We start from the raw sequence: 24,939 nt of genomic DNA on the forward strand, positions 1-24,939 counted from the left end.
AAAACAATAGATAAAATACACCAACGTCATCATCATCTGGGTGACGGCCTCGCCACCCATCACGGTCTCGTGATACCAATATGCATTTTTCTCCTGCACGTGTGAGCTCATCTCATTGCACGCTCATCCATCTTTAAATGTATTATGCCTTCCATTTCTTCTCTGAATCCTGTATTCCTCTTTCTGTCTCGCAAAGTAATTTCCAGCATACATCTCTCCATTCTTTTTTGTGTACTCGTCGGTATTTGTTCTATTTTAAAAATGTCCATGTTTCCAAACTATATGTCATAAAAAATCAATGTGCACTGATTCGAAGTCTTCCACTTAAGACACATTAGCATGTTGCTTTTTATTAGCAAATATAAATATCCCAAAACACTTAGTCCTGCTCTCACTCGCCTATTTCACCATTTTGATCCTGTTCTGCCTTCAAGAATTGCCCTTGATATACATACTCTTTTATGTTTTCCAGTTGTGACCCTCTGACATTTCTTTTTCAGTTATCTTGTTGAACGTGACTTGTGCTGATATTTTGTAGACTAATTATTGATTTGGTTCATTGGAGGATAATGTAGTCTTCGTGTTGTTTACAAACCGAGGCCTTCACAAAACGTATATGAAAAATATAATTTATGAAGATTCAACGGCACTTAAATTGCAAGTAGAAAGTAGCATATCAAATATTAGTATGAATTCTAGATTTTAAGTTTTCGTGACTGCAATGATCCATACTCTTTGGTTCTTTCGGTAAAGTCACGTAGGTAAAAAATAAAGTTCATCAAATCACGACGTTTCGGAAGCAACACAAGCCTCCGTCATCAGGTGGGATAGTCACAGCAAGGAGTAATTTACTTCGACTTTACCGAAAGAACCAAAGAGTATTAGTCTGAAGTAAAGCACGGAGTTGATGCACTATTATCAAGGTGACGTTACAGTAACATTCAATATTTCTCAAAATTGCATTGAAGAAAAAGTACATTACCATGTATGGAAAATGTATAAACAATTCATTGGGCCCTTCCTGTGGAAATAAATAAAATCTACAGTTTTTTTACAACAAAGTCGTAATATTAATCAATGGATATGAGCGAGATAAATGTATTGAATAGCTTAAAAAAGGCTGCAATGTTCAAATAGCAACAAAAGTCGCACACAGCAAGAGAATGCACAGGCATGAGGAATGCTGGAGTATTTGTGGCACAGGACATGCTCAAGCATAACGTGTGTGTGTGTATGTGTGCTGCAGGCCACTCTTTGTTATACTTCTTCACCTCGACCAGGTCTCCTAAGTGCAGGTGAAATGCTGTTAATCGACCTGCATGTCCCATTGCCATTGCACAGTATTAATGCAGGGCGAATAGGGTAAGCACTGTCTACGGGCCAGGGAATATTGAGTGAATCTAAAAGGATAGGGCGATCTGATTACAGTGTTGTGCCAACATCTAAGGCCTGTACCTCATTCATAAAGTTGGCAAAATCCCTCGCTTCCCTGTCTACCAGTGGGTGGGGTGTGTGGCTGGTGAATGAGGAGCACTAGGCATGACTCCACATACACTTTTATACAATAAGGTCATTCGAAGGCCATGTCAGCCAATCTCTGCTGGCTTAAAAGTCAATTTATCGCAAGGAGGATCATTCATTATCCTATTTAAATTCCCCATGCCAGAATCGACCAATGGAAGTAATTAGTCAATGGTTGTAGAGCAATATTATAGTGATTTAAAGCTTTTGTGACTGCAGGGATTTATCTTCTTGGTTCTTTCGGTAAAGTCACGTAGAAGGGAAATAATAAAATAATAAAAATAAAATAAAATTCTCACGACGTTTCGGCCACAACACAAGTAGCCTTCCTTCGGTGAAGAAACAACTGTCGGAAAGACAGCGCTCCAATGAACACTGCTAAGCTTAGCAGCTTATTTTAAGCTGGGTGGGAGGAGCAGAGCGCCTTGACAAAGGAGTTTACATATCAACAGAAGGATTTAGCATTGAAGTAGCTGTGTTAATGTGATAGATTAGCAGGATGTTAAAGTCAGAAATTAGCATGTAACTGGCAGATTAGCATGATGTTAGTGTGAGGAAATAGCATGTAACTGGTCACGGAAGTAGCTATGTTAAAGTCAGAGTTTACATATCAACAGAGGCATTTGTTATATTAACGCTAAAGAACTGCAACTACCCGACTATCATACAATAAACCGATGTGAAAGAACTAAATATAAACTACATAAATATAATCAATGTGCTCAATATATTCTCCAATAAGCTGAGCTGTTGGAGAGTTGTATAATGACTTATTGTTAGTAGCTCAGCTGATTGGAGAGTATATTGAGTTTATTGATAATATTGATATAGTTTATATTTTAGTTTTTTATCAGTTTACTATATGGTATTCATTATATAGTGGAGTGTATACCCAGTTACTTTATGTTAATAGCTTAGCTTATTGGAGAATATATTGAGCACATTGATTATATTGATGTAGTTTATATTTAGTTCTTTCACATCGGTTTATTGTATGATAGTTGGGTAGTTGGAGTTATTTAGTGTCAATATACTAAATGCCTCTGTTGACATGTAAACTCTGACTTTAACATAGCTACTTCTGTGACCAGTTACATGCTAATCCCTCACACTAACATCATGCTAATCTCCCAGTTACATGCTAATTTCTGACTTTAACATCCTGCTAATCTCTCACATTAACACAGCTACTTCAATGCTAAATTCTTCTGTTGATATGTAAACTCCTTTGTCATGGCGCTCTGCTCCTCCCACCCAACTTAAAAGACGCTGCCAAGCTTAGCAGTGTTCATTGGAGCGCTGTCTTCCCGACAGTTCAGTTTCTTCACCTGAGGATGGCTACTTGCGTTGTGGCCGAAACGTCGTGAGAATTTTATTTTATTACGTTTGATTTTTATTATTTTATCATTTCCCTTCTACGTGACTTTACCGAAAGAACCAAGAAGAATATTACGATGCATTTCAACGTCTTAATTTAACCCCACACCTGATTTTGGTGAAATGTTAATTGCTCTGTAATGGATCACTCTGCCTTGCCTAATGGGAGTGCATGGCTGAGTCTGCATTCTCCTTCCCCTTAACAACCCCCAAAGCCACGAGCACACTGGAGACAAACCGTCAGAGTACTCCTAGAAATAACCCCCCCCCCCTCCACTTTCTTTTGCCATTCACTTTGTTGCCTAGCACAATGCAGGATACAGCCACACTGCCGTAAACTCCTCCCAACCCGATACCTGAACTCGGCGTCTGTAATGCTCCTCCGTAAGCGGTGAAGATGTGAACTGTGCGCAAGAAAGCAATGTGGGGCGTGCTTAATTTTGTTTTGTTTTGTGCAGTGGGAGATACCAGATGATGGGATAGAGAGCAGCAGTGGGGGCGGTAAGTGGGTCCCGCATTGAGAATTGTGCTCGTGTGATGGCACGGCTCAACATTTGACCGCCGCAAAGCACTTAAACTAGCGGGGCTCCGTGCACAATGTTTTATTTCTCGCTCTCTCGCTCTCTCTCTCTCTCTCCAGTTTACAGTTTTGTCATTCAGAGGGTGGTAGTGGGGGGGGGTAGCCTTCCACTATCCTGGATTAACCTCGCATTAAGAAGCTTAGCACTAATTGTGGTGGAGGAAGATTAGCAATGGCCGTGACCTTGACCCGAACAGAATTTTTGTTTTACAAAACTACCGGAGACGCCTTGTGAGCACACAGGCTCTTTGCTCTGCCATTGGATCACGTCCCCCTCTCCCTGGTGGGTAGCTGTGCGTGCCTGCAGTCGAAGCAACCGCTACACCACATGCATCGTGCGTGTGCCCATCGTTGCTTTTTATTTGTTTGCACGATTCGGACGCAATGCATCAGTGTCCTCTTCTTTTTGTGCATTTTATTTTCTTCTCATCAACATTTCTTCCCACATCCCGCATTGTGCCCACCTTTCAAGTGCCACGCTCTCACAGCGGCACATTTTCGATCGTCGTTCATTTCCTGTTGATTAAGTGTTGTCCATTCCTCCTGCCCCATTCTTGCCACATTGTGACACGCTTCTGCAGTCAACATATACGCAACATTAGCTCCCCCTTCCTCCCCCATCTCCCCAGCTGCACTGGTCTCATGGCGCCCGCTGGCCAATGCCACACTTTACTCATCCTCATGCTTGAGAGCTCTGAGCCAGGAACAGATTATATCGTGCATTGCCAATCCGCTTTTCGATAATAGAGCCACACATAGCGGTATGGAGCAACCCAGAAATAACACCGCGGGATATTTTCTCAGTACGTTATACCGCACTGTACGTAATCTGTTTCACGCAGTTGCCCAGGTCGAAAGGGATGAGACGCATGTACAGTGAGAAAAAAGTATTTGATCCCCTGCTGATTTTGTACGTTTGCCCACTGACAAAGAAATGATCAGTCTATAATTTTAATGGTAGGTTTATTTGACCAGTTAGAGACAGAATAACAACAACAAAATTCAGAAAAACGCATGTCAAAAATGTAATAAATTAATTTGCATTTTAATAAGGGAAATAAGTATTTGACCCCTCTGCAAAACATGACTTAGTACTTGGTGGCAAAACCCTTGTTGGCAATCACAGAGGTCAGACGTTTCTTGTAGTTGGCCACCAGGTTTGCACACATCTCAGGAGGGATTTTGTCCCACTCCTTTTTGCAGATCTACTCCAAGTCATTAAGGTTTCGAGGCTAACGTTTGGCAACTCGAACCTTCAGCTCCCTCCACAGATTTTCTATGGGATTAAGGTCTGGAGACTGGCTAGGCCACTCCAGGACCTTAATGTGCTTCTTCTTGAGCCACTCCTTTGTTGCCTTGGCCGTGTGTTTTGGGTCATTGTCATGCTGGAATACCCATCCACGACCCATTTTCAATGCCCAGGCTGAGGGAAGAAGGTTCTCACCCAAGATTTGACGGTACATGGCCCCGTCCATCGTCCCTTTGATGCGGTGAAGTTGTCCTGTCCCCTTAGCAGAAAAACACCCCCAAAGCATAATGTTTCCACCTCCATGTTTGACGGTGGGGATGGTGTTCTTGGGGTCATAGGCAGCATTCCTCCTCCTCCAAACATGGCGGGTTGAGTTGATGCCAAAGAGCTCCATTATTGTCTAATATGACCACAACACTTTCACCCAGTTGTCCTCTGAATCATTCAGATGTTCATTGGCAAACTTCAGACGGGCAAGTATATGTGCTTTCTTGAGCAGGGGGACCCTGTGGGCGCTGCAGGATTTCAGTCCTTCACGGCGTAGTGTGTTACCAATTGTTTTCTTGGTGACTATGGTCCCAGCTGCCTTGAGATCATTGACAATATCCTCCCGTGTAGTTCTGGGCTGATTCCTCACCGTTCTCATGATCATTGCAACTCCACGAGGTGAGATCTTGCATGGAGCCCTAGGCCGAGGGAGATTGACAGTTCTTTTGTGTTTCTTCCATTTGCGAATAATCGCACCAACTGTTGTTACCTTCTCACCAAGCTGCTTGGCAATGGTCTTGTAGCCCTTTCCAGCCTTGTGTAGGTCTACAATCTTGTCCCTGACATCCTTGGAGAGCTCTTTGGTCTTGGCCATGATGGAGAGTTTGGTATCTGATTGATTGATTGCTTCTGTGGACAGGTGTCTTATACAGGTAACAAGCTGAGATTAGGAGCACTCCCTTTAAGAGTGTGCTCCTAACCTCAGCTCGTTACTTGTATAAAAGACACCTGGGAGCCAGAAATCTAATTGAGAGGGGGTAAAATACTTATTTCCCTCATTAAAATGCAAATCAATTCATAACATTTTTGACATGCGTTTTTCTGGATTTTGTTGTTGTTATTCTGTCTCTCACTGTTCAAATAAACCTACCATTAAAATTATAGACTGATCATTTCTTTGTCAGTGGGCAAACGTACAAAATCAGCAGGGGATCAAATACTTTTTTCCCTCACTGTATCCAGCAACAAACAGCACTATTAACGTTGTAATAGGTAAGTGTGAAAACGTTTCTTAAATTGAGTTGGGGACATAAGGTGGTGAGAGGCAATTTTCGTCTTCCTGTGAAAAACAAAACAACATACCACTGTTACCTCTTTACCTCAAATTAATACGGTGCCCTTTTTTATTTTGCAGATGAACCTGTATGTAAAATATCACCAAACGATGATGAAAAATGACCTTGAGAAGTCAGTTATTGAGTCTGGTGCCAGATGGTACAATTAACTTTTAATTATGATGAAATAAGCCTTCCTTTTTCACAAAAACAAATTAACTTTTACTTTGTCCCTGTGCCAGTATTAGGCTATACATTCTACTTTTCAACACGTACCCACGTTTGCGTGGATTACGGTGGAAATTATAATTATACTAGCTGTACTACCCGGTTTCGCCCGGGACTTGGATCCACCACGCCCGGACGCCTTTGTCTCCCCAGTGGCGATGTTCACACACCACAGCAGTTACTCGTTTTAAGGCTGAGTCGACCTAGGGGAGGCCCAGGACCGGTTAAAATAATCGTCACCGGTGGTGGCCGTGAGCGGGAATTGAATTCGGGTCGCCGGGTTCGTAGCGCGGCGCGCTAACCACTACACTACAATGCGTTACGCTTCCACACACACAGACAGACACACACACAGACACATACACAGCTTGCTAACCACTACACTACAATGCGTTACGCTTCCACATACACAGACAGACACACACACAGACAGACACAGCGCGCTAACCACTACACTACAATGCGTCACGCTTCCACATGTGCGGGTCACATGACAGATTTGACGTCACAGCTCACTTGCCGTGCAAAAAAAAATATGCATTATTGAGCTCCCCCCCCAAAAAAAAAAAACGTGTATTTTTATAATTTTTGCATGGTGTACAGTCTGGAAAGTACCCACATGGCAAATGTCAAGTTTGTTGCATGTCCGGAAGTACACTAAACATTTTGAAAAGACACACATTCACAACTTTACCATTTATATATATGGAGATTGCATTGGCTATTGATGTCATTTTTATCGGCCAAAATTAAGTGCGATACGTCCTAAATTCGCATTTCACGAAGTTGAATTTTACACATGTAATCACATCAAACAAATCCAAAGTATGCAAGCAGGCGGTTTGCATAAGTGTTGTGTCTACTGTAAGCCTGAATATGCAGGTATTAAAGAATCATAATAAAATATCGCGTGGCAAACGGGAAAGAAGCACATTAGCAATTAATTGGCCACACTAAAAACAAGTAACGAGATGGTTTTTTTTATTGTAAGAGTGAAATTTCAAGTCACAACAGCACACACATCCCTAATCAGTGAATGTCGTTTGTCAATCACCTGTAAGCAACGTGGGATGACAACATCCGACAGGCGAGGTGACACTATCCACAAGGCCGTCCAGCCATCTACCATTTGTTTACACGTGAAACAAATACACCGTCTTCAAACGTGTGAAGATTTAAAGTACTTGCACGTTGTGTTTTGCTGCTTTTTGAACACTTTGAAATGCATTTATTTTAATTCGCTTGTTTTTCATTAAAGTCCACGGGTCCATTATAAATCCTCTGGCTGAAGAGGCACGTGGCAGCAATTGTTATCGAGTGTTGCGGAGCGTGGTCCAGGAAGCAGGCCCTCTTCCTGTGTCTCGTGTCTCCTTCGCCAAACAATGTCCCGGAAATCGCTAAGGGCAAAATGTTCATCTGTCAGGGCTTGGAAGTAAGATAGCGTTATTATTTATGCCTAGGGTAAAAAAGATACTAGTATCGTACCTAATTATTCCGTTTGGCACATTATTGAAGCATTCCACCTTGGGAATTCGGATACAAGAGCCACTGTCTCTGGTAATTAATTACCTGGACACATGGGAAGATTCTTGCAAAGATAGAACTGTTGTCTTTCATAATCAAACACTAGATGATTAATTTCAGGCATGCCATTGAACCATCACACTTCTTAATCTTGGTTGTTTCCCTTCTACGTGGTGATTTTACCGAAAGAACCAAGAATATGATTGCCTGCAGTCACGAAAGCTTCAAATCAAAGTTCATCACACTTCTGTCAAATACAACTATTCTTCTTACAGAAAATTAAAAGTAAACACAGCCACAGTCCTTATTTCTTCCACAGCATATGTGTGAAACTGCCTTTGTTCCCACGGACACAAATTCCTGAACGGTGTGCAGTGAGCATGCAAAATATAGCATAATAACAGGAATTAACTTGATTTCTCCTCAATTAGCCCAATGCTGAAGCATGGATCTTTCACTTTATACACTTCAGTCTATCTAGTATTTTATAAAATGCCCAGGGCAGAAAATCTAAACTTGTAGGACACACACACCTACTGTAGAGAGAACACAGGGTTGTAACAACAAGTGCAGGTTTATTCATTTGATTTTGTTATTTTGAAGACTGACCATTATTATTTCATTGCAGGTCATTGCTTTTTAATTTGTGTAGTAATTTAGTTGTACACACCACTCCACTACATCACTTAAGAGTTCCAGTAAAATAGAAGGTAATGTAATTTACGTTATGTTTTACTTCACATACCACTGTCTATTTTGGGTTTTGACAGGTAACAGCTTCCAGACAGAGCTGAGTTAAAGGGTGTATTGTTTTTTTCTTCTGTGCTGCTTTCTATTGGTATTCAATTTCATCCCTGCATGCTCAACACTCATTAATGGAATTTACCAAAATCCCAATGCAGCACTCTCCTGAAAAAGAGACTGGCGAACCAATGAGGCTTGGCTGTAAAAACAAAAGGGTGCTGTTATTCATGTATTCATGAAAGTGTGGGTGGACTAGTCATGTGCTAGTTAACACACTGGACGATGAACCAGTTGAACTGAGTTCAGTTACTAGCCACAGCTCTAGTCAGTTGCGAGCGATATTTGCAACGGTCCCAGCCTCAACTTAACGAACTCCCACATTCCAGCGTGGTTCAGCATGGTCAAAGGATCTCAATGACCAAGATGGCACATGGATTCGGCAGGCCTTCATTCAGCAGTAGATTTACAATTAGATGTAAAATGTCATTTGTGATTTTTACCATTCTTCACCAGACTTGTAGGTTGACGAAGGGGCAGGAGGGCAAGACTAGTTGTGTAATATCATTTGGAACTGATTGTATCCATCGCTGTGAAATAGAACTTCGGTTTGTAGCACAGGATGGTTACTTTCATAATGTAAGAGAAACATTTTTACGTGCATGTTGTAAAGTTAAACATTGGCCATGCGTGTAAGCTGAAAAAACATGGGTCGTAATTTAATGTACAAATTGAGCGGCTATAAAGCAACGCACACTTTTTGGTTTAAGTGCTGATAAACAAAATGGACCTCCTCCTGTGGCTGGGGACTGACTTCAGGACAACTTGAACTGTGGAACCTCTCGACACGAATTCCCAGTGCGTAGTGGAACAACGGAGGGACGTTGTCAAAAGCAACAGCCCTATCCAGGTTACAACACCGCTCGCCACTTGGGGCTGTCACTACTTGGCAATGGCCCAAATGGGGACAGTAAACCCCATAATGTGAAATAATCGGTTGTGTGAATGTTTTTTTTTATATCCACATTGCTGTATGTGTGCTTATTTTCTGGCACTTCACGTGGCCTTAACGTGCACATAGCCTGGCACAAGCGCCATGGTGATGTCACCGCGACTTAGTGGCGAATGACGGTTGTTGTTATTTTGTGGAGAAGAGCCAAAGGAAGCAGGCCATGATGTACGGTGGTGGACTCGTTCTCAGGGTGTATTCCATTCTTTTTTTTACCATGCCAGGCTCACTGAGCTATATAGCTCTGGTTCTTCAACAACCTGGTCACGAATGATAGCTCAACGAAAGTGGCTCATCGTGTGGAAGTTTAAAGCGGCCAAATACTTTAAATGCACGTTTCAAAATGTGGAAGGGAAAACCAGAGGACCTGAAGAAAAATGCAACGCTACCGAGGGGGAGAACGTGTTAACTGTTGACTACTCAGGTGTCAGGGTTGGGAACGAGCCCAGGTGAGGGAGTGAACATCTTCCCACCACATGGCTCTCTGTGCTTACTTGCTTTCAGCTATTGACACAGCTCAGAACATGAGCACATCTGATGATAAAGTCAGGTGAAGTGGACATTCAAACAACTTACACTCAAGGAGCTTAATGAATTAGCATTCACTTGGATTTGTTTAGAGCCGGATACACAATTAGTTAAGTAATCAGTTACTCGAATAATTACTGGTTTGATTACACTGTGTAACAAAATGTTTTTTTGGTTTGTCCCTGGGTAGTAAGTGTTATTTCCTAATTGCTTATGCCTCAAAAGTATTCCCCACAAACTTTGCTTTTGTGACCAGGACAGTGATATTTTGAAATTTACCTATTTTCAATGAGAAAACGTGGTGTGCATTTGTGTCATTCCTTCACCTAAAGTCCTGGTTACAAAAGGAAAGTTTGTGGGGAATAATAGCCATTTTCTATACTTTTTAGGCATAAGCAATACAAAAAATAACACTGACTACCCAATGACAAAAATCGCGTTACATAGTGTTATTCGATGGATGACATACCATGCAAATTGTTATAAATAAGTTCCATCTTTCTTCCCACATGTACCGCTGGATGGAAGGTAATAGGCGGGGCTTGGCGACATCCTCTGCATCATCAACCGTATTATGATGGGCATGGTTTTAGGGGGTTTCCTGCCTTTAGAAGGCAGAATGTGAGGGCGACCCACATTATTTATGCGCCCAAGTAATTGACCACAAAAAAGTACAGTACTCCATTAAAACAAATTTAGTTCATTCATCAGCTTAATCAAATAAATTGTCCCAGCTTTGAATTTACATCTGCACTGATACTGATTTTCATAAATTGCAGATCACATACTATATGGCTATTGGGCTCATCAAGCACTGGAATAGAACACCAAAAAATAGGTAGCAGTTATGTAGAGCGCGTTTGCTTTAGAAAACCACATGGGAAAGAATATGAACTTGCGATTGATTGCTTTGCTCTGGGGTGATGTGATGCAGAGGCATGGGTGATCTTAATCAGGTTAATGGGGTCCCTTTTGGGAGCCATTGACTAGACCTCGAGCCACCTCTGAACCGTTCGAAGCGTGCCAATTATGTGTGTCTAAAACAGGGCTGGATTCTTTTAGAGTTTCTTTTGATGCTTTTGTAGAATTCTGACCGCCAGAATTTCCACGATAAAACTATTCTGCCAAATTCGTGAAACAACTATTTGTCTATTTGGTGTGCGAGTATGATGTCCACTATATGCGTGTACTGTACATGCTTTTTGGAGACTAAACACAAATTGCAAAAATGGTAAAAGAATAACCGCGAGTGTGTTATTCCGGCTCTGCATCGTCGTTTAGGGACCCATCCACAGCCACAGGGGGCCTCTTGTTGCCGTGCGCCTTTCTGCCGAGTAATCCAAGGGCTACATCTACAATAGAATAGAGGGCCTTGCCCTTCAGACTCCCCTCTGTGGGCTTGCCACTGAGAGCCAATGCCGCGTGATGCACCCTGCAGCCCAAACAAAGTAGCAGATTTCAGAGAGAAATGCTCAGGATCCCCTGCTCAAGCTTATACATCCCAATGTTCTCAATTGATCAACATTCTTATTTAGCAATTGAAAAGCCTAAGCTAATTTTCTTTTCTCTCCAACACAACGGTGTGCTGTACTAGTAACGAATTGGTATGTTCTGCTTACGTGACAAATCTTGCTGATTAGCTGTGTCGGGTGGTGGCGGGTTTAACGACACATTTATATATTTACGCGATTTTACCCCATAAAACTGTATTGTGGATGATATTGGTCGTGAAAGGCCTACGTGTTTTAATAACAAAATAAAGTTAAATATTGCTAAATAACACTGCCTGATTAAAAGTTATACATGACTGACACATTTCAAGAAGTGGCTCTTCTTTGCCTGCTGAGGGGAACACTGCTAATAAAAAATGGGCAGTGACCACTATGTGCAATCCCAATTTGAGCGAGAGTCATTTGGCAAATGTGGACAATGACGCCCGCACACAGCGCCCCTGCTCGCTTCGGCACGGTTCGAACATAGCAATCAAAGCCCCCTTCCCGTGAAGCTACCACAGACCGTGCCTGTGAAACATAGCGCCTTTGTGATAGCCCAGAACGCTGGTGCAAATATCACATTTTGTTTATAAATAATGGTTATTTCCAGAAATGTCGCAACTGCCATGTTTTACTCGTTTATGGCAGTGTTTTTTTTATTTGTGCTTTTGCACCTCTGCCAATAGTGTCACGAATTTTCCCCCCTCTGCTGGTTGTAAAATAAAATAAATTAGGTTCATATTTTTTTTACTTCATGGGCGAAAATCTGGGTCCGCAGCCAGATGAACGGGATGAACACTTGTGCGTGGCTATCATGTCTGTGTTACAGTTCTCCTGTGTCCTCTCCACAGCTGATGTGTGTGTGTGTGGTGTGTGCTGTATATGTATTGATGCCTCGTGTCTTTATGTTGGCAGGGCGAGAAATCTCCCGGCCGCTCCACGAGCCGTTCGAGTAACATCTCCAAGGTAGGATCACGGCCTTCCCAAAGGCATGAAGGCGCAGGTGGCAACAAATGCCTTGGTTATACATAGCGACGAAACGGCTTCTGTGCAGATGTCAAAGTTGCATGCTTCAGTCTTGTTGTTGACCTGGTCTTCCATGTCCTGTTTGTTAAAAGGAAACCCCCCCAAGTTTATTGAGTAGCATGATATGGGGTCCCAATACGATTCAAGACGTGATTATTTTTGTCTCATTTGTACTGTCTAGTTTATATTGCCTGTCTCAGCCTAAATGTTTAATTTGTTTCTACAATAAAACCCCAGCTCGCTAGGCTCTGGCTAGCCAGATTCTGCAGTTAACCGGATCAAGGTGCCTAAGTAAAAAAAAAGATCTGCTAATCTTAATGATTAAAAAAATGGCAAAATAATATAATTATGTGCATAATATATACTGTACCTTGGAATATTATATATAGTATATGCTTATTAAAATGCATTAGAACATGGTATAATGTGTATCACGTGTAGCATACAGAGTTAAACTGTATTAAATGTACCTAAGGCAATACATCTGGGTTAGTAGGGGGTTTCTGGGAGGGATAATAAGGGATGGGCTTAGGTGGGGAGCGGTGGGGTCAGTCACGGACCCTGACAACCGTTAGATAATTTGTGTGCAGGCGATCGCAGAGATAGCTCTAGCCATGGAATAAACAATCCACATCGGGAGCACGTGACCTGAGGTGGGGATCTGCTCTTCAAAACGAAATCTTATCTGCAAATAATATGGGGGTCAAAGGTGATTTAGTAGCCAACCATGGACAAGCGGGGATGTGAAGCCCTGCGTGTATAAAACCTACACTGAGCATGGCAAGTAAATACGTGATACGAGCAACATCTTAAGTACAAAAGAAAACTTTCAAAATATTTGTAATCTACAGAGCTTTGGCCATTCAGTGATTTTATGAATTGATTATTTTACTGACTATTGGTTTTGATTAGTGACTAATACGATAACGTGCAAATAGAGCAACAACAAAAACCTGTTTCCCCCACTGGATGGAACGTGATAGAAGGTGGCCCTTGTTGCCGTAATCGGCATCATCGGCCGTGTCCCGCTTGGAGTGGCTCGTAGGGGGGTTTCCTGCATTCGGGAGGTGTAGGATGTTTGGAGGCGACCACCATTTATTAAAGGGACCGCGCAATTAACGTCAAAAAGTATACGATGATTGGTGGTCAATTGAATCAAGAGCTCACAATTCAAACAAAACTTGCAAATAATATATTTTATTTTTTGCCCCATCGATCTTCCCATACGTACTTTCAACATGCAAATGTTAGACTGGTTTTATCCTTCTCAACAGTCAGGAAAATTTAAAAAGTACTGCCGATTTACTGGATGTTATCGGTAAGTGCCCTCTCTTTACCATAGGCTATCAGAAATGTACTGTACTTGTAAAAATACTCATATTTTCATGAAGGGGAAGCAATCTGGGTGATAAATCACGTCATTCCATATCTCCATGTAAAAAAATATAATGGATGTTGTCTCTTGACCTTCCTGCCTTATGTTAGCCATCAGCATTCATTTAAACATACAAACTCAAGTATATTCTATATTCATGTGAGGATATATCAAATTGTATTTATTTAATATAATTAACACATGTTTGCTTGTAAACAAATTCCCTTGCACTGGGAAAGACGTAATAAAATAGTATCCCTCATCAAAACCCATTCACTTGTCACAACCCAAACAAGCATCATGGATCATAGTTGCTGACATGCAGCAATGCTATTCTGGGAGTCAATTATATTGAACCCTTTTCATTACAACAAGTTTTTGGTCGTTGTGCAAGTTGGCACTGCAAAGTAAATGTCTCATTTTCAAGAACATTCCACCTTCGTGCCAAGCTTGTATAATACCCAGATTAAGCAATGCTCATTTTTACGTCTTAAGCGGGTGACCCAGATTTTAGTTTTGAATTTCCATAGCTGTGACGTCAGAAAAATGCCTCTTTTCTTAATGTCACAACATCAAAGCAGCCCCAAAAGAGCCTTTTAAATCCTAATTTCCTGTCCAGTGCAATAACAAAGACTGAAGAGAGCCGTGAGAATGAATTCTAGGCACATCTCAAAAAGGAACCCACAAATGTATCCCTCTTAAGCTGATTGAGCCCATGGCTGCTAAAAATATCCCAGGAACAAACATCAGTGCTGCCCATTCCTACAGACCAGATTTTCTTGTCACCAATAAAGACAAAGTTCACATTCTTTTGGGCATGGTGATTTAATTTGAATGACCATACATCATTTGATTGGGAAGGAGAGGTGACGCAATGGTCCGCGCGCTCCGCTATGAACACAGTAACCAGAGTTTGATTCCCGGCCATGGCTAACATCAGTGGTGAGTGCTATCTGATTTGGTTCTGGTTCCCCACCCTCGTTATTAACCCACACTGACCAGCATGGTGAAGTTATGATCCAACATGACTCACATGGCATGGGGAGGTCCTCATTCAGCAGTGGATTGGCAAAGAAGCTGTACATACACATGCACCTTTGGTTACAATCCCATTTTATACTTTCTAAAATAATTTTTGCGGCATTTGTTTTTTTTTACACTTGATATAATGGTGCCTTTGCTGGCAGATATATACCAAAAAGGTGCCACAGAGTGATTAAACATAACATTAACTCAACTATTGGGCAAAACTTCTCTTAAACAAATTAAACGTAACGCCAATGACAGATTAATGTGGGCAGGTAAGCCAATTTTTCTTGTTCAACATAGAAAATAAGTTAAATTATCATCTAGAACTACCTGCAGTAGGATACCAAGTTCTCTTGCAAGATAAATGGCACACTAAGACAATACTGTTGAGCACATATCTGGTAATCTTACAATTTCAGGCATTTGCTGGCATGGTTATTATTAAATTACAGCTGCAAGTAGGTAGTGTAAAGCTCTGAGTTTGAATGCAGTCTACCACTGAGCATGTAATGGCATACACAGTTGTTTTCCTCTGTCATACGTTTTGAAGGAAATATTTACCGTAACGAGTGTAGTCCCGATCACACAACTTCCGGGGCTTGATTCATGTAGTCATTTTGGCCTTCACTCGGCTACTTTTTGGCGGAAAGCAACGGCCATTTGTGTGCATAAAACAGACGTGAACTCGATTTAAAGCTTTCGTGACTGCAAGGATTCATCTTCTTTGGTTCTTTCGGTAAAGTCACGTAGAATGAGAATAAAATAATAAATTGATGAAATAAAATAACACAATAATATTCTCACGACGTTTCGGCCACAACACAAGCGGCCTTCATCAGGTGAAAGGACGAGACTGGAGGACAGACAGTCTCGTCCCTTCACCTGATGAAGGCCGCTTGTGTTGTGGCCGAAACGTCGTGAGAATATTATTGTGTTATTTTATTTTATCAATTTATTATTTTATTCTCATTCTACGTGACTTTGCCGAAAGAACCAAAGAAGACGTGAACTCATGAGACAATATTCCGGTGGATTCACATTAGTCTGCCGAGAAGTCTGTTAATTGAGGCCACAATGACCATTCAATGTTCTATTGTTTGTTAAGCCGTCTTGTGTGAGTCCAGTCTGAGGCTGACTTGAAGAGTGCGTTGCATGCTTATGAGACTGTTGGTAACACGTTTGTTAAACTAGGCAAAACCACATGTCAGCGGTAGAAACATCTAATAGGTCAAATTTTGACAAACGACCCTTCTTCATAGCAGCACATCATCTATGTGCCATATTTTTTTCTCCCTTTTAAGGCAGTGTTATTGACGGATGTATTGATTTTTGTTTGTTATTTGTGCTTGTACACCACTTGTACACCGCTGCTAGTGCAGTGGCCCCAAATAATTTGTCGCTGGGGGGGGTGGGGGGGAGAGGTAATGTTATTTCAGTCTCACATCAAAATCAGGAACCGAGTGGCACTGACAAACAAGTTTGAGAGAACTGCTCGCAACAGCTTCAATGCCTGCCCCCCCACTACCACCGTGCTCTCACCGTGGGAGATGATATGGCCTTCGCAGTAGCTGGTGCTGAGAGAGGCTGCTTCTGCCAAGCGTCATTAGAACTTTGTACTGGCGTTAATTAGGATGTAGTGGCCTCAAATAAGTGGTGCCGTGATAGGACGTCATACCAACATCGGCCCTCTGAAGCTGTGCCAGACTTGAAATCCAGTTTGACTGGATAAGATCACCAGAAAAAGCAGCGCCAGTGCGAAAATAAACTATTTCTTTCAATTTCTAGGTAAACATTTGAAGTGAAAAAGGTTCCACTCTACAACAAGTGTAATAGTCTAAGCCTGGCCACAGATTATCTGACAGCTGTAATGTGTGATTTCACCGTAGTCTTATTGGAGGGTACAGAACCTGCAGCAGCGCTAGAGAATGACTTGATGTATTTGCCTCCACTACTGCAGTATATGTATGTACGCTCCCTACAGGTTGCAAATGAAAGAAATACACTGGAGTGAGTCAACATGCTATATCTTTTGATGATCTAGTCCGATGATGTTACCAGACAGGAGGTGTTCTATGATGTTGGCAGGAGTTCTAACAAGTGTAAACAAAATATTTCGGCAGCTGGCATTGTTAATAATACTTTGGCAAAAAAACGTGCCTATGCGCAGGTGGCACTGGGCTCTTTACTTCTTACTAAACCTCGCACAAAAGACAAAGATCCCCCATATAGCCTTCACAGACTGTTGGGGCAAGCACTGTTAGCGAGCACCTGTGAAGGCCAACACGGCACGCGAGGGGGTGGGTGGCCAGCACCACGCTCGACCGCCTTTGTCTCCCCAATGGCGATGTTTACTACACACCGCACCAGGTACTACTCCATTTGAGACTGAGTCAACCTAGGGGAGGCCCAGTACCGGTTCAGATAATCGTCACTGGTGTTGGCCATGAGCGGGAATCAAACTCGGGTGGTCAGGTTCATGGCGCAGCGCGCTAACAGCGACATTACCGCTTCCCAACATAACACAAAGATAAAGATCCCCCATATAGCCTTAACAGACTGTAGAGGCAAGTGCTGTTAGCGAGCACCTATGAAGGCCGGAACGGTACACGAGGGGGTGGGTGGCCATGTTTACACACCGCACCAGGTACTCATTTGAGGCTGAGTCGCCTAGGGGAGGCCCGGGACCGTTTCAGATAATCTTCACTGGTGGTGGCCGTGAGCGGGAATCGAACCCGGGTCGCCAGGTTCATAGCGCAGCGCGCTAACCGCTACACTATCGCTCCCCGCAACATAACACAGCCGCACAGTCACACACAACTCCATTAATGTCATGCTGACCTGTCTCATGTGGATGTAAATCCGCATGCCCCTTTTGAAAACTGACGCTAAAAATGTTACACGAGCAGAATATTAGATGATTAGCGCCTAGAAAAAAAGGTTCTACGTTTATCGGCTAACAGAATATAGCACATTGGGGTGCTTACGTTGGGACTGAGGTGGCATTTGCAGCATTATGTGTGCGCTGCACAGTAATTTTATCGCCCCTTTTGCTCGCCACGGCAGGATTTTTTGAAGCTGCACAGGTGGATGACATTCATTTGAAAGTGGCCTCTTAAAAGGGGCATTTGCATAACTGTTTACCAGAGCTTGGCAAAATGGATCATTATTTACATTGGAATTCACATTAATACAAGTTTGAAAACCACAGCGGATGTAAACACATTTTAATTCCTGATGAATAGCCAAGATAGAATATTTAATTTTGGTTAGATCGTAGGTGACTGCATAACACTGCATACCCCTGTGCATTTTCGATGCATTGATTAAAGTTTTGAATCGTTACATTGGATTTTTACTGATTCTAGAAACGTTTAGAAGTCCCCAGGGAACTCCCTTTAATTTTGTGCTTGGCAATGGACCTGCCTCTTTTCAAGACATATGGACAAGGAGGGATAAAAAGACAAACATAGTGAAAGTAACTTAACATCGCTGAGGTGTGGCTATGAAGAGGCAGAGAGATGTTCCTCTGTGGGACAGTTTTTTTTAATGCATTTTCTATGCGAAAATCAAGAGCTAAAGTGGTTTCCCGCTCAATTGAGAATGGAGCAGTGCTCAACTGGTGCTCAACTCAATTCCTGTTTACAGCCCTTGGCCAGTGGTGGAAATTCTTTATTCTCCACAACCCACAACTTGGCACTCACTTTGTTGACCCTGAAAGAGCTGAATGACCGAGTTGGCCCCAACCAGGATCTGAACTCTCAACTTTTTAATTTTAACCCACACGCTGTACCACCACTGCACCACCAGGCTGGTATTTTCTACGTATCAGGCTGCTATATAGTGTATAATACGTATATGGTTACCTTCTGTGCCCCTACCGTATGGCTATTTATCAGTGCTTGTCTTGCACTATGCACAGCATGTGAGCTGTGAACCACTTGAGCAGACATTGGCAGTGTTCACTGTGTTCAAATTGCCACGTAAGCAAGCCGATTTCCGTTTTTAGTCATCGCGTAATGGACTTCCACTGAGCAAAATGTAAACATTTAAACATTGTTTTGGAGGGAATAGTTGGTGCATTGTACACGATGCCATTTTGGGAAAGTTCCCATCACCAATTTAAACAAATGCTTTCCTGTGTATATTGGCTGCATGTCATTTGCAGATATCACTCGCCTTCGTTTTAGCGCAAGTAATAATAACAATAAGTATCATATAATGGGCGCAAAACTCATGCAGTGAGTCACTAACACAAGCGAGAAGTTGTAATTTACTTGCAATATTGTATTTATTTTATATACATATCATTCATGCATGCGTGTACTCGCACATATGCATATACAGAACTAACAAAGTAATTTTAACCATTTTTGGAATGAGAAATTTGGGCCCTTTTCCATGCATTTCAAGCCTGCCATTTTGCAGCTTCCAGTGATCGTGGAAATATAGGCAAACTAAATAAATAATGAATGCTTTCATTTAGGGATAGTCGCATTCCCAGTATAGCTCTTATAGATAAATAAATAAGGGGACACTTAGCAGGCACGCACATGAATGTCATTCTAAAAATACGAAGCACAGTGCATATCTTTCAGGGAGGTCACATTTCTGCACGAGGTGCCACATGGCTGCCCTGCACCTCGCAACTGGCAATTGCACAGTAGGTGCAGCATTTAATTGTCTTCTTTTTTTTAAACAAGGATATGAAAGTAGAATAAAAATGCACATCGGCACACCAGCATGCGCGCCACTGCCGTGCGCAAGCCTGGCCTATGTCGAGCACTCGCTGTTGTGTTGACAGTCACACTTTTTTTATCGCTTAAAAATAAATGTCGGAACCCAAGAGAGGGAGACGTGCAATAATCCTCGTGTGAGCGTTTGAGGTCACGCTGCTTTTTATATGTTGAAATAATATTGAATGCATTCTTAATTTTGATTTGCTGGGAAAACCTGCACTTTCGTTTTGGTATCATCAAACTTGCATAGAGGAAAACGATGCTCTCCGTTACGAACCTTGTAGGCGTTTTTTCACAGTTGTGTTCTTGCAGCTCTCCGATGCGTTTTCTGGTTGTGCCATGCGTCGTTCTGCATGATGTCTGACGTTTCGCTCTGTGTGCTGGGATCATCTTCAGGAGCTGATTTCGGCAGTAAAAACCATCAGGAACTGATTTCAAGAAGCTCCCGGCGCATGGAGCAAAAGCTCAGACATCGTGCCGAATAACACGTGCCATAACCCAAAAGCACATGGCAGAGTTATAATGCTTACCCTTGTATTATATTTGTTGCTTATTCGTTTTTACAATCTTTCACTCTATTCAGTCTTAACTCAAGATAAGGCTTTCAATATCTTTCAGACAGCTGTAATCTTACCAGTTCTTTTTCAACTTGTCACAAGAAACCTATAACATGTAGTGTGTGTGTGGGCCTGATTTGCGCAGAGTTTGTTTAAACACTTGTGCATTCATTGATAATGCAGGAAATCCTGCAAAACTGATTCCGCCCAATTCATGTTGTGGTTTTTGGCCCATTTTGTTTTGCGAGGAATAGCTTCCATGCATTCAGCAAGGCAAAATATTCCGTAGTGCATCAGTAGCCAGGGTTGTGCCAACGCGAATTGGGGCTGATGCCATGCAAACAGATGAAATACCATTTATAAAGTTTGTATAAAATGGCATAATCGCTGAGATGCATTCATCACAGGATTTAAGAGTACATCTTTCCCTAATCCCAAATGCACATTCGGACTGCTTGCCACCAAAATATATCCATTTCTAACCCAGCGTGACAACAGCTATGTGGAAACAAACCCGCATGCAAAATAATGAAGGAAAATGCTTGAGTGTGGTGAAAATGAAATTTACCCCTGGGGAATCCAAAGGAAATGGCCGCTGCAGGTTGCCTCTAATTCTTTTTTTGCGTGAATGCTTTGATTTGACAGGCGAGCAGCCCCACGTCGCTGACTGTCCCACGCAGTGCCTCTCGCGCATCCGTCAGCCCTTCCAACCAGGACATCTGCAGGTGAGCCCATGGGTCTGTTCACACACCCAGGGAAACAACATTGTGGTAAATCCAACATTGCAAAAGTTACAAAAAAAATCACTCAGTTGGGATTATGCATAGCAATCATCACCCCCCTAATGGCAGACTAATGCCTGCGTGCAGGTCAGGTGTTGAGTCACCGAGTGCTACGCAGGGACAGCTGGCATTGTGGAGGGTACCCTTTCAAATGTTTTTGTGAGATCTGATGCCAGTCGCTTTTTGCATTTAAAGTGCCCTGTTTTCATTATTAAGTTGTAGCTAGTTGTTTATTAACAATGCCACCCAAAAGTTGCTTGGATAATTGTATATTAATTTTGCCATGCCTGGGAGCAATTATTATTTTTGATTTATGATAAGTCTGCCACTACATACAGTGAGGGAAAAAAGTATTTGATCCCCTGCTGCTTGTGTACGTTTGCCCACTGACAAAGAAATGATCAGTCTATAATTTTAATGGTAGGTTTATTTGAACAGTGACAGACAGAATAACAACAACAAAATCCAGAAAAACGCATGTCAAAAATGTTATAAATTGATTTGCATTTTAATGAGGGAAATAAGTATTTTACCCCCTCTCAATCAGAAAGATTTCTGGCTCCCAGGTGTCTTTTATACAGGTAACGAGCTGAGATTAGGAGCACACTCTTAAAATGAGTGCTCCTAATCTCAGCTTGTTACCTGTATAAAAGACACCTGTCCACAGAAGCAATCAATAAATCAGCTTCCAAACTCTCCACCATGGCCAAGACCAAAGAGCTCTCCAAGGATGTCAGGGACAAGATTGTAGACCTACACAAGGCTGGAATGGGCTACAAGACCATTGCCAAGCTGCTTGGTGAGAAGGTGACAACAGTTGGTGCGATTATTCGCAAATGGAAGAAACACAAAAGAACTGTCAGTCTCCCTCGGCCTGGGGCTCAATGCAAGATCTCACCTCGTGGAGTTGCAATTATCATGAGAACGGTGAGGAATCAGCCCAGAACTACACGGGAGGATATTGTCAATGATCTCAAGGCAGCTGGGACCATAGTCACCAAGAAAACAATTGGTAACACACTACGCCGTGAAGGACTGAAATCCTGCAGCGCCCGCAAGGTCCCCCTGCTCAAGAAAGCACATATGCATGCCCGTCTGAAGTTTGCCAATGACCATCTGAATGATTCAGAGGACAACTGGGTGAAAGTGTTGTGGTCAGATGAGACCAAAATGGAGCTCTTTGGCATCAACTCAACTCGCCGTGTTTGGAGGAGGAGGAGGAGGATGAATGCTGCCTATGACCCCAAGAACACCATCCCCACCGTCAAACATGGAGGTGGAAACATTATGCTTTGGGGGTGTTTTTCTGCTAAGGGGACAGGACAACTTCACCGCATCAAAGGGACGATGGATGGGGCCATGTACCGTCAAAAATTGGGTGAGAACCTCCTTCCCTCAGCCAGGGCATTGAAAATGGGTCGTGGATGGGTATTCCAGCATGCCAATGACCCAAAACACACGGCCAAGGCAACAAAGGAGTGGCTCAAGAAGAAGCACATTAAGGTCCTGGAGTGGCCTAGCCAGTCACCCAGACCTTAATCCCATAGAAAATCTGTGGGGGGAGTTGAAGTTTCGAGTTGCCAAACGTCAGCCTCGAAACCTTAATGACTTGGAGAAGATCTGCAAAGAGGAGTGGGACAAAATCCTTCCTGAGATGTGTGCAAACCTGGTGGCCAACTAAAAGAAACGTCTGACCTCTTTGATTGCCAACAAGGGTTTTGCCACCAAGTACTAAGTCATGTTTTGCAGAGGGGTCAAATACTTATTTCCCTCATTAAAATGTAAATCAATTTATAACATTTTTGACATGCGTCTTTCTGTTGTTATTCTGTCTCTCACTGTTCAAATAAACCTACCATTAAAATTATAGACTGATCATTTCTTTGTCAGTGGGCAAACGTACAAAATCAGCAGGGGATCAAATACTTTTTTCCCTCGCTGTACATGTATGGGCCTGTGGAGCATTTTACCTGCAATTGAACAGGCTGTTGGTATGAATTTATTCATACTGATGCATTCTTGGAGCCAGATTTGGATGCAATTCTGCCCTATGGTGATGCATTACTTATGGCCATGCTTGCTTATTAGAGCAAGCATTAGTGATACAGGCAGATAATCTTTGGGGAGAGGTCTTTGCAGATCTCACATACCTGCATGTGACATGAGCAAATTAAATAACAGTGTTTTAATTTGAATGTGCCAAATAGTACATTATGCATGCGGCTAACAAAATTTCCCCTGGTGTTACATAGCCTCACAAGAAAAGTGCTATCGGCCAACATTTATGCGTAGAATCCACCATTTATATATTTGCCCAGGGGTTATGTTAGCAAGGGCACATTGGGATGCCCTACTGGGAAAGTGTACAAGGAAATATAATAATTAAAAGGAATTCATGACCTAATTTATATCTCACAAGAGGCCCATCGTGATGGATGTATAATTACTGGCAGCAGCAAACCTGAACCGTGAATACTGCATAGTCCCTTGATTTAGTAAACGATGCCAATGATTGGAGTATATTTAGCAGCTGAATGGATAACTCGCGTTGTAAGGCAACAGTATAAACAGCACTATCCCGAAGCCTTGGCTTTGAAAGTAGCTGTTGTGTGCCCACATGCCTTTTTTTACACCGGCTTTGCAAAATTATGCGATTTTATTACACAGCATTTCACTACATTACATATTAACTGCATCCTATGTTATTCATAACGTTGGCTAACATTTAGAAACCTCTTACGATTAAATAGTAAGTTGACACATTGAATATTAATGCCTTATTTCAAGTCACGACTTACACCTCATGGCACTTTAATTGAGCTGTGTTAAGTAAAATAAATTTCAGGCGCCATGCATCTGTACCATTCTATTTGTCATATGGAGTGGTGGCACAGTGGTTAGTGTACCATGAATCTGGAATCCTGAGCGCCAATACATGGCAATGGCTAACCTCAGTGGTGAGTGATACATGTAGCCGTGCTGGAGGGCGTCACCAACCTGTACCGACCAAAGTGGTGAAATACGGTCAAACAGCCCCCATGACTGAATGGCTTTCAAGAGACCATCCAGCAGTGTTATTTACACAGCTGTACATTATTTTCCCTTTTTATATTTAATTTATATTATTATTATAAAAAGCCCAACATTCACCCTTCGAATTATTGGGCTCAGACCGCAAATGTTGGAGGTAATGAAATGTTACGTAGAGTTCAAAGTTATTGTCCCAGTCATTTTAGAAAGGGGTTGCATGCCATTTACTGAGATAGAAATGTTCTACACATGTACTGGTTTTGAGGAATTTAATGGACATTAAGCAGTAGTAATCAGTGCATTTTAATTCTGCATTAGTAATACGTTAATAAATTCTGTGGAGACCTTAATTAATATGCGTAATGCTAAAGAAAAGTTTCAATGTTAGCTGCTGAATGGTTTGTGTCAATTTATGGATTTTCATACCCGATGAAATAAGTACTGGAGCATTTTTATTTAATAATATTTCACGGGACCCGAGGAAAGTGATTGAATATTAATACCAACACCAGATGAATATAAATCAAGCTCTTAGGGTTAGGCTCAGGGGAAGGAAGGAGAACAGTTCATATTCTCGTCTTCTCTTAGTCTGCATTGGTTCTAGGTGCGAGGTGGATTGTATAATCCAGCCGAGTTCAGGTGGGTTTTTCACATCACAGGATTGTAAGCGATGGCAGCGTCTTGGTGAAATATTCATCCTGCAGTGGTTTGCTTACGGATGATGATTACATTTGTTATAAAGTGCAAATGGACTGGTGGAGTAAAAATGTGACGACGCATCATGACTTACCGTTGCAAAGTGGAAGGTGCCTTCTCGATGGAGATAAATAGT

General features: G+C 42.1%; 1 protein-coding gene across 4 annotated transcripts in view; it reads left to right on the forward strand.

Annotated features, from left to right (window-relative positions):
* LOC116940240 (E3 ubiquitin-protein ligase MARCHF1-like) overlaps positions 1–24,939 on the forward strand; it is a 177,118-nt gene that overhangs the window by 131,610 nt on the left and 20,569 nt on the right. For all 4 annotated transcript variants that reach the window (XM_032949741.2, XM_032949742.2, XM_032949739.2 and 1 more), the window contains 2 exons: positions 12,488–12,538; positions 20,941–21,020. In XM_032949741.2, the coding sequence (XP_032805632.1) occupies positions 12,488–12,538; positions 20,941–21,020 (131 nt within the window). Of the gene's footprint in view, positions 1–12,487; positions 12,539–20,940; positions 21,021–24,939 lie in introns of those variants that run through there.

The sequence above is a fragment of the Petromyzon marinus genome, chromosome 8, assembly GCF_048934315.1.
Source record: "Petromyzon marinus isolate PM22_M1 ecotype Great Lakes invasive population chromosome 8, UKy_Petmar_22M1.pri1.0, whole genome shotgun sequence".
In the NCBI taxonomy this organism is placed as follows: Eukaryota; Metazoa; Chordata; class Hyperoartia; order Petromyzontiformes; family Petromyzontidae; genus Petromyzon; species Petromyzon marinus.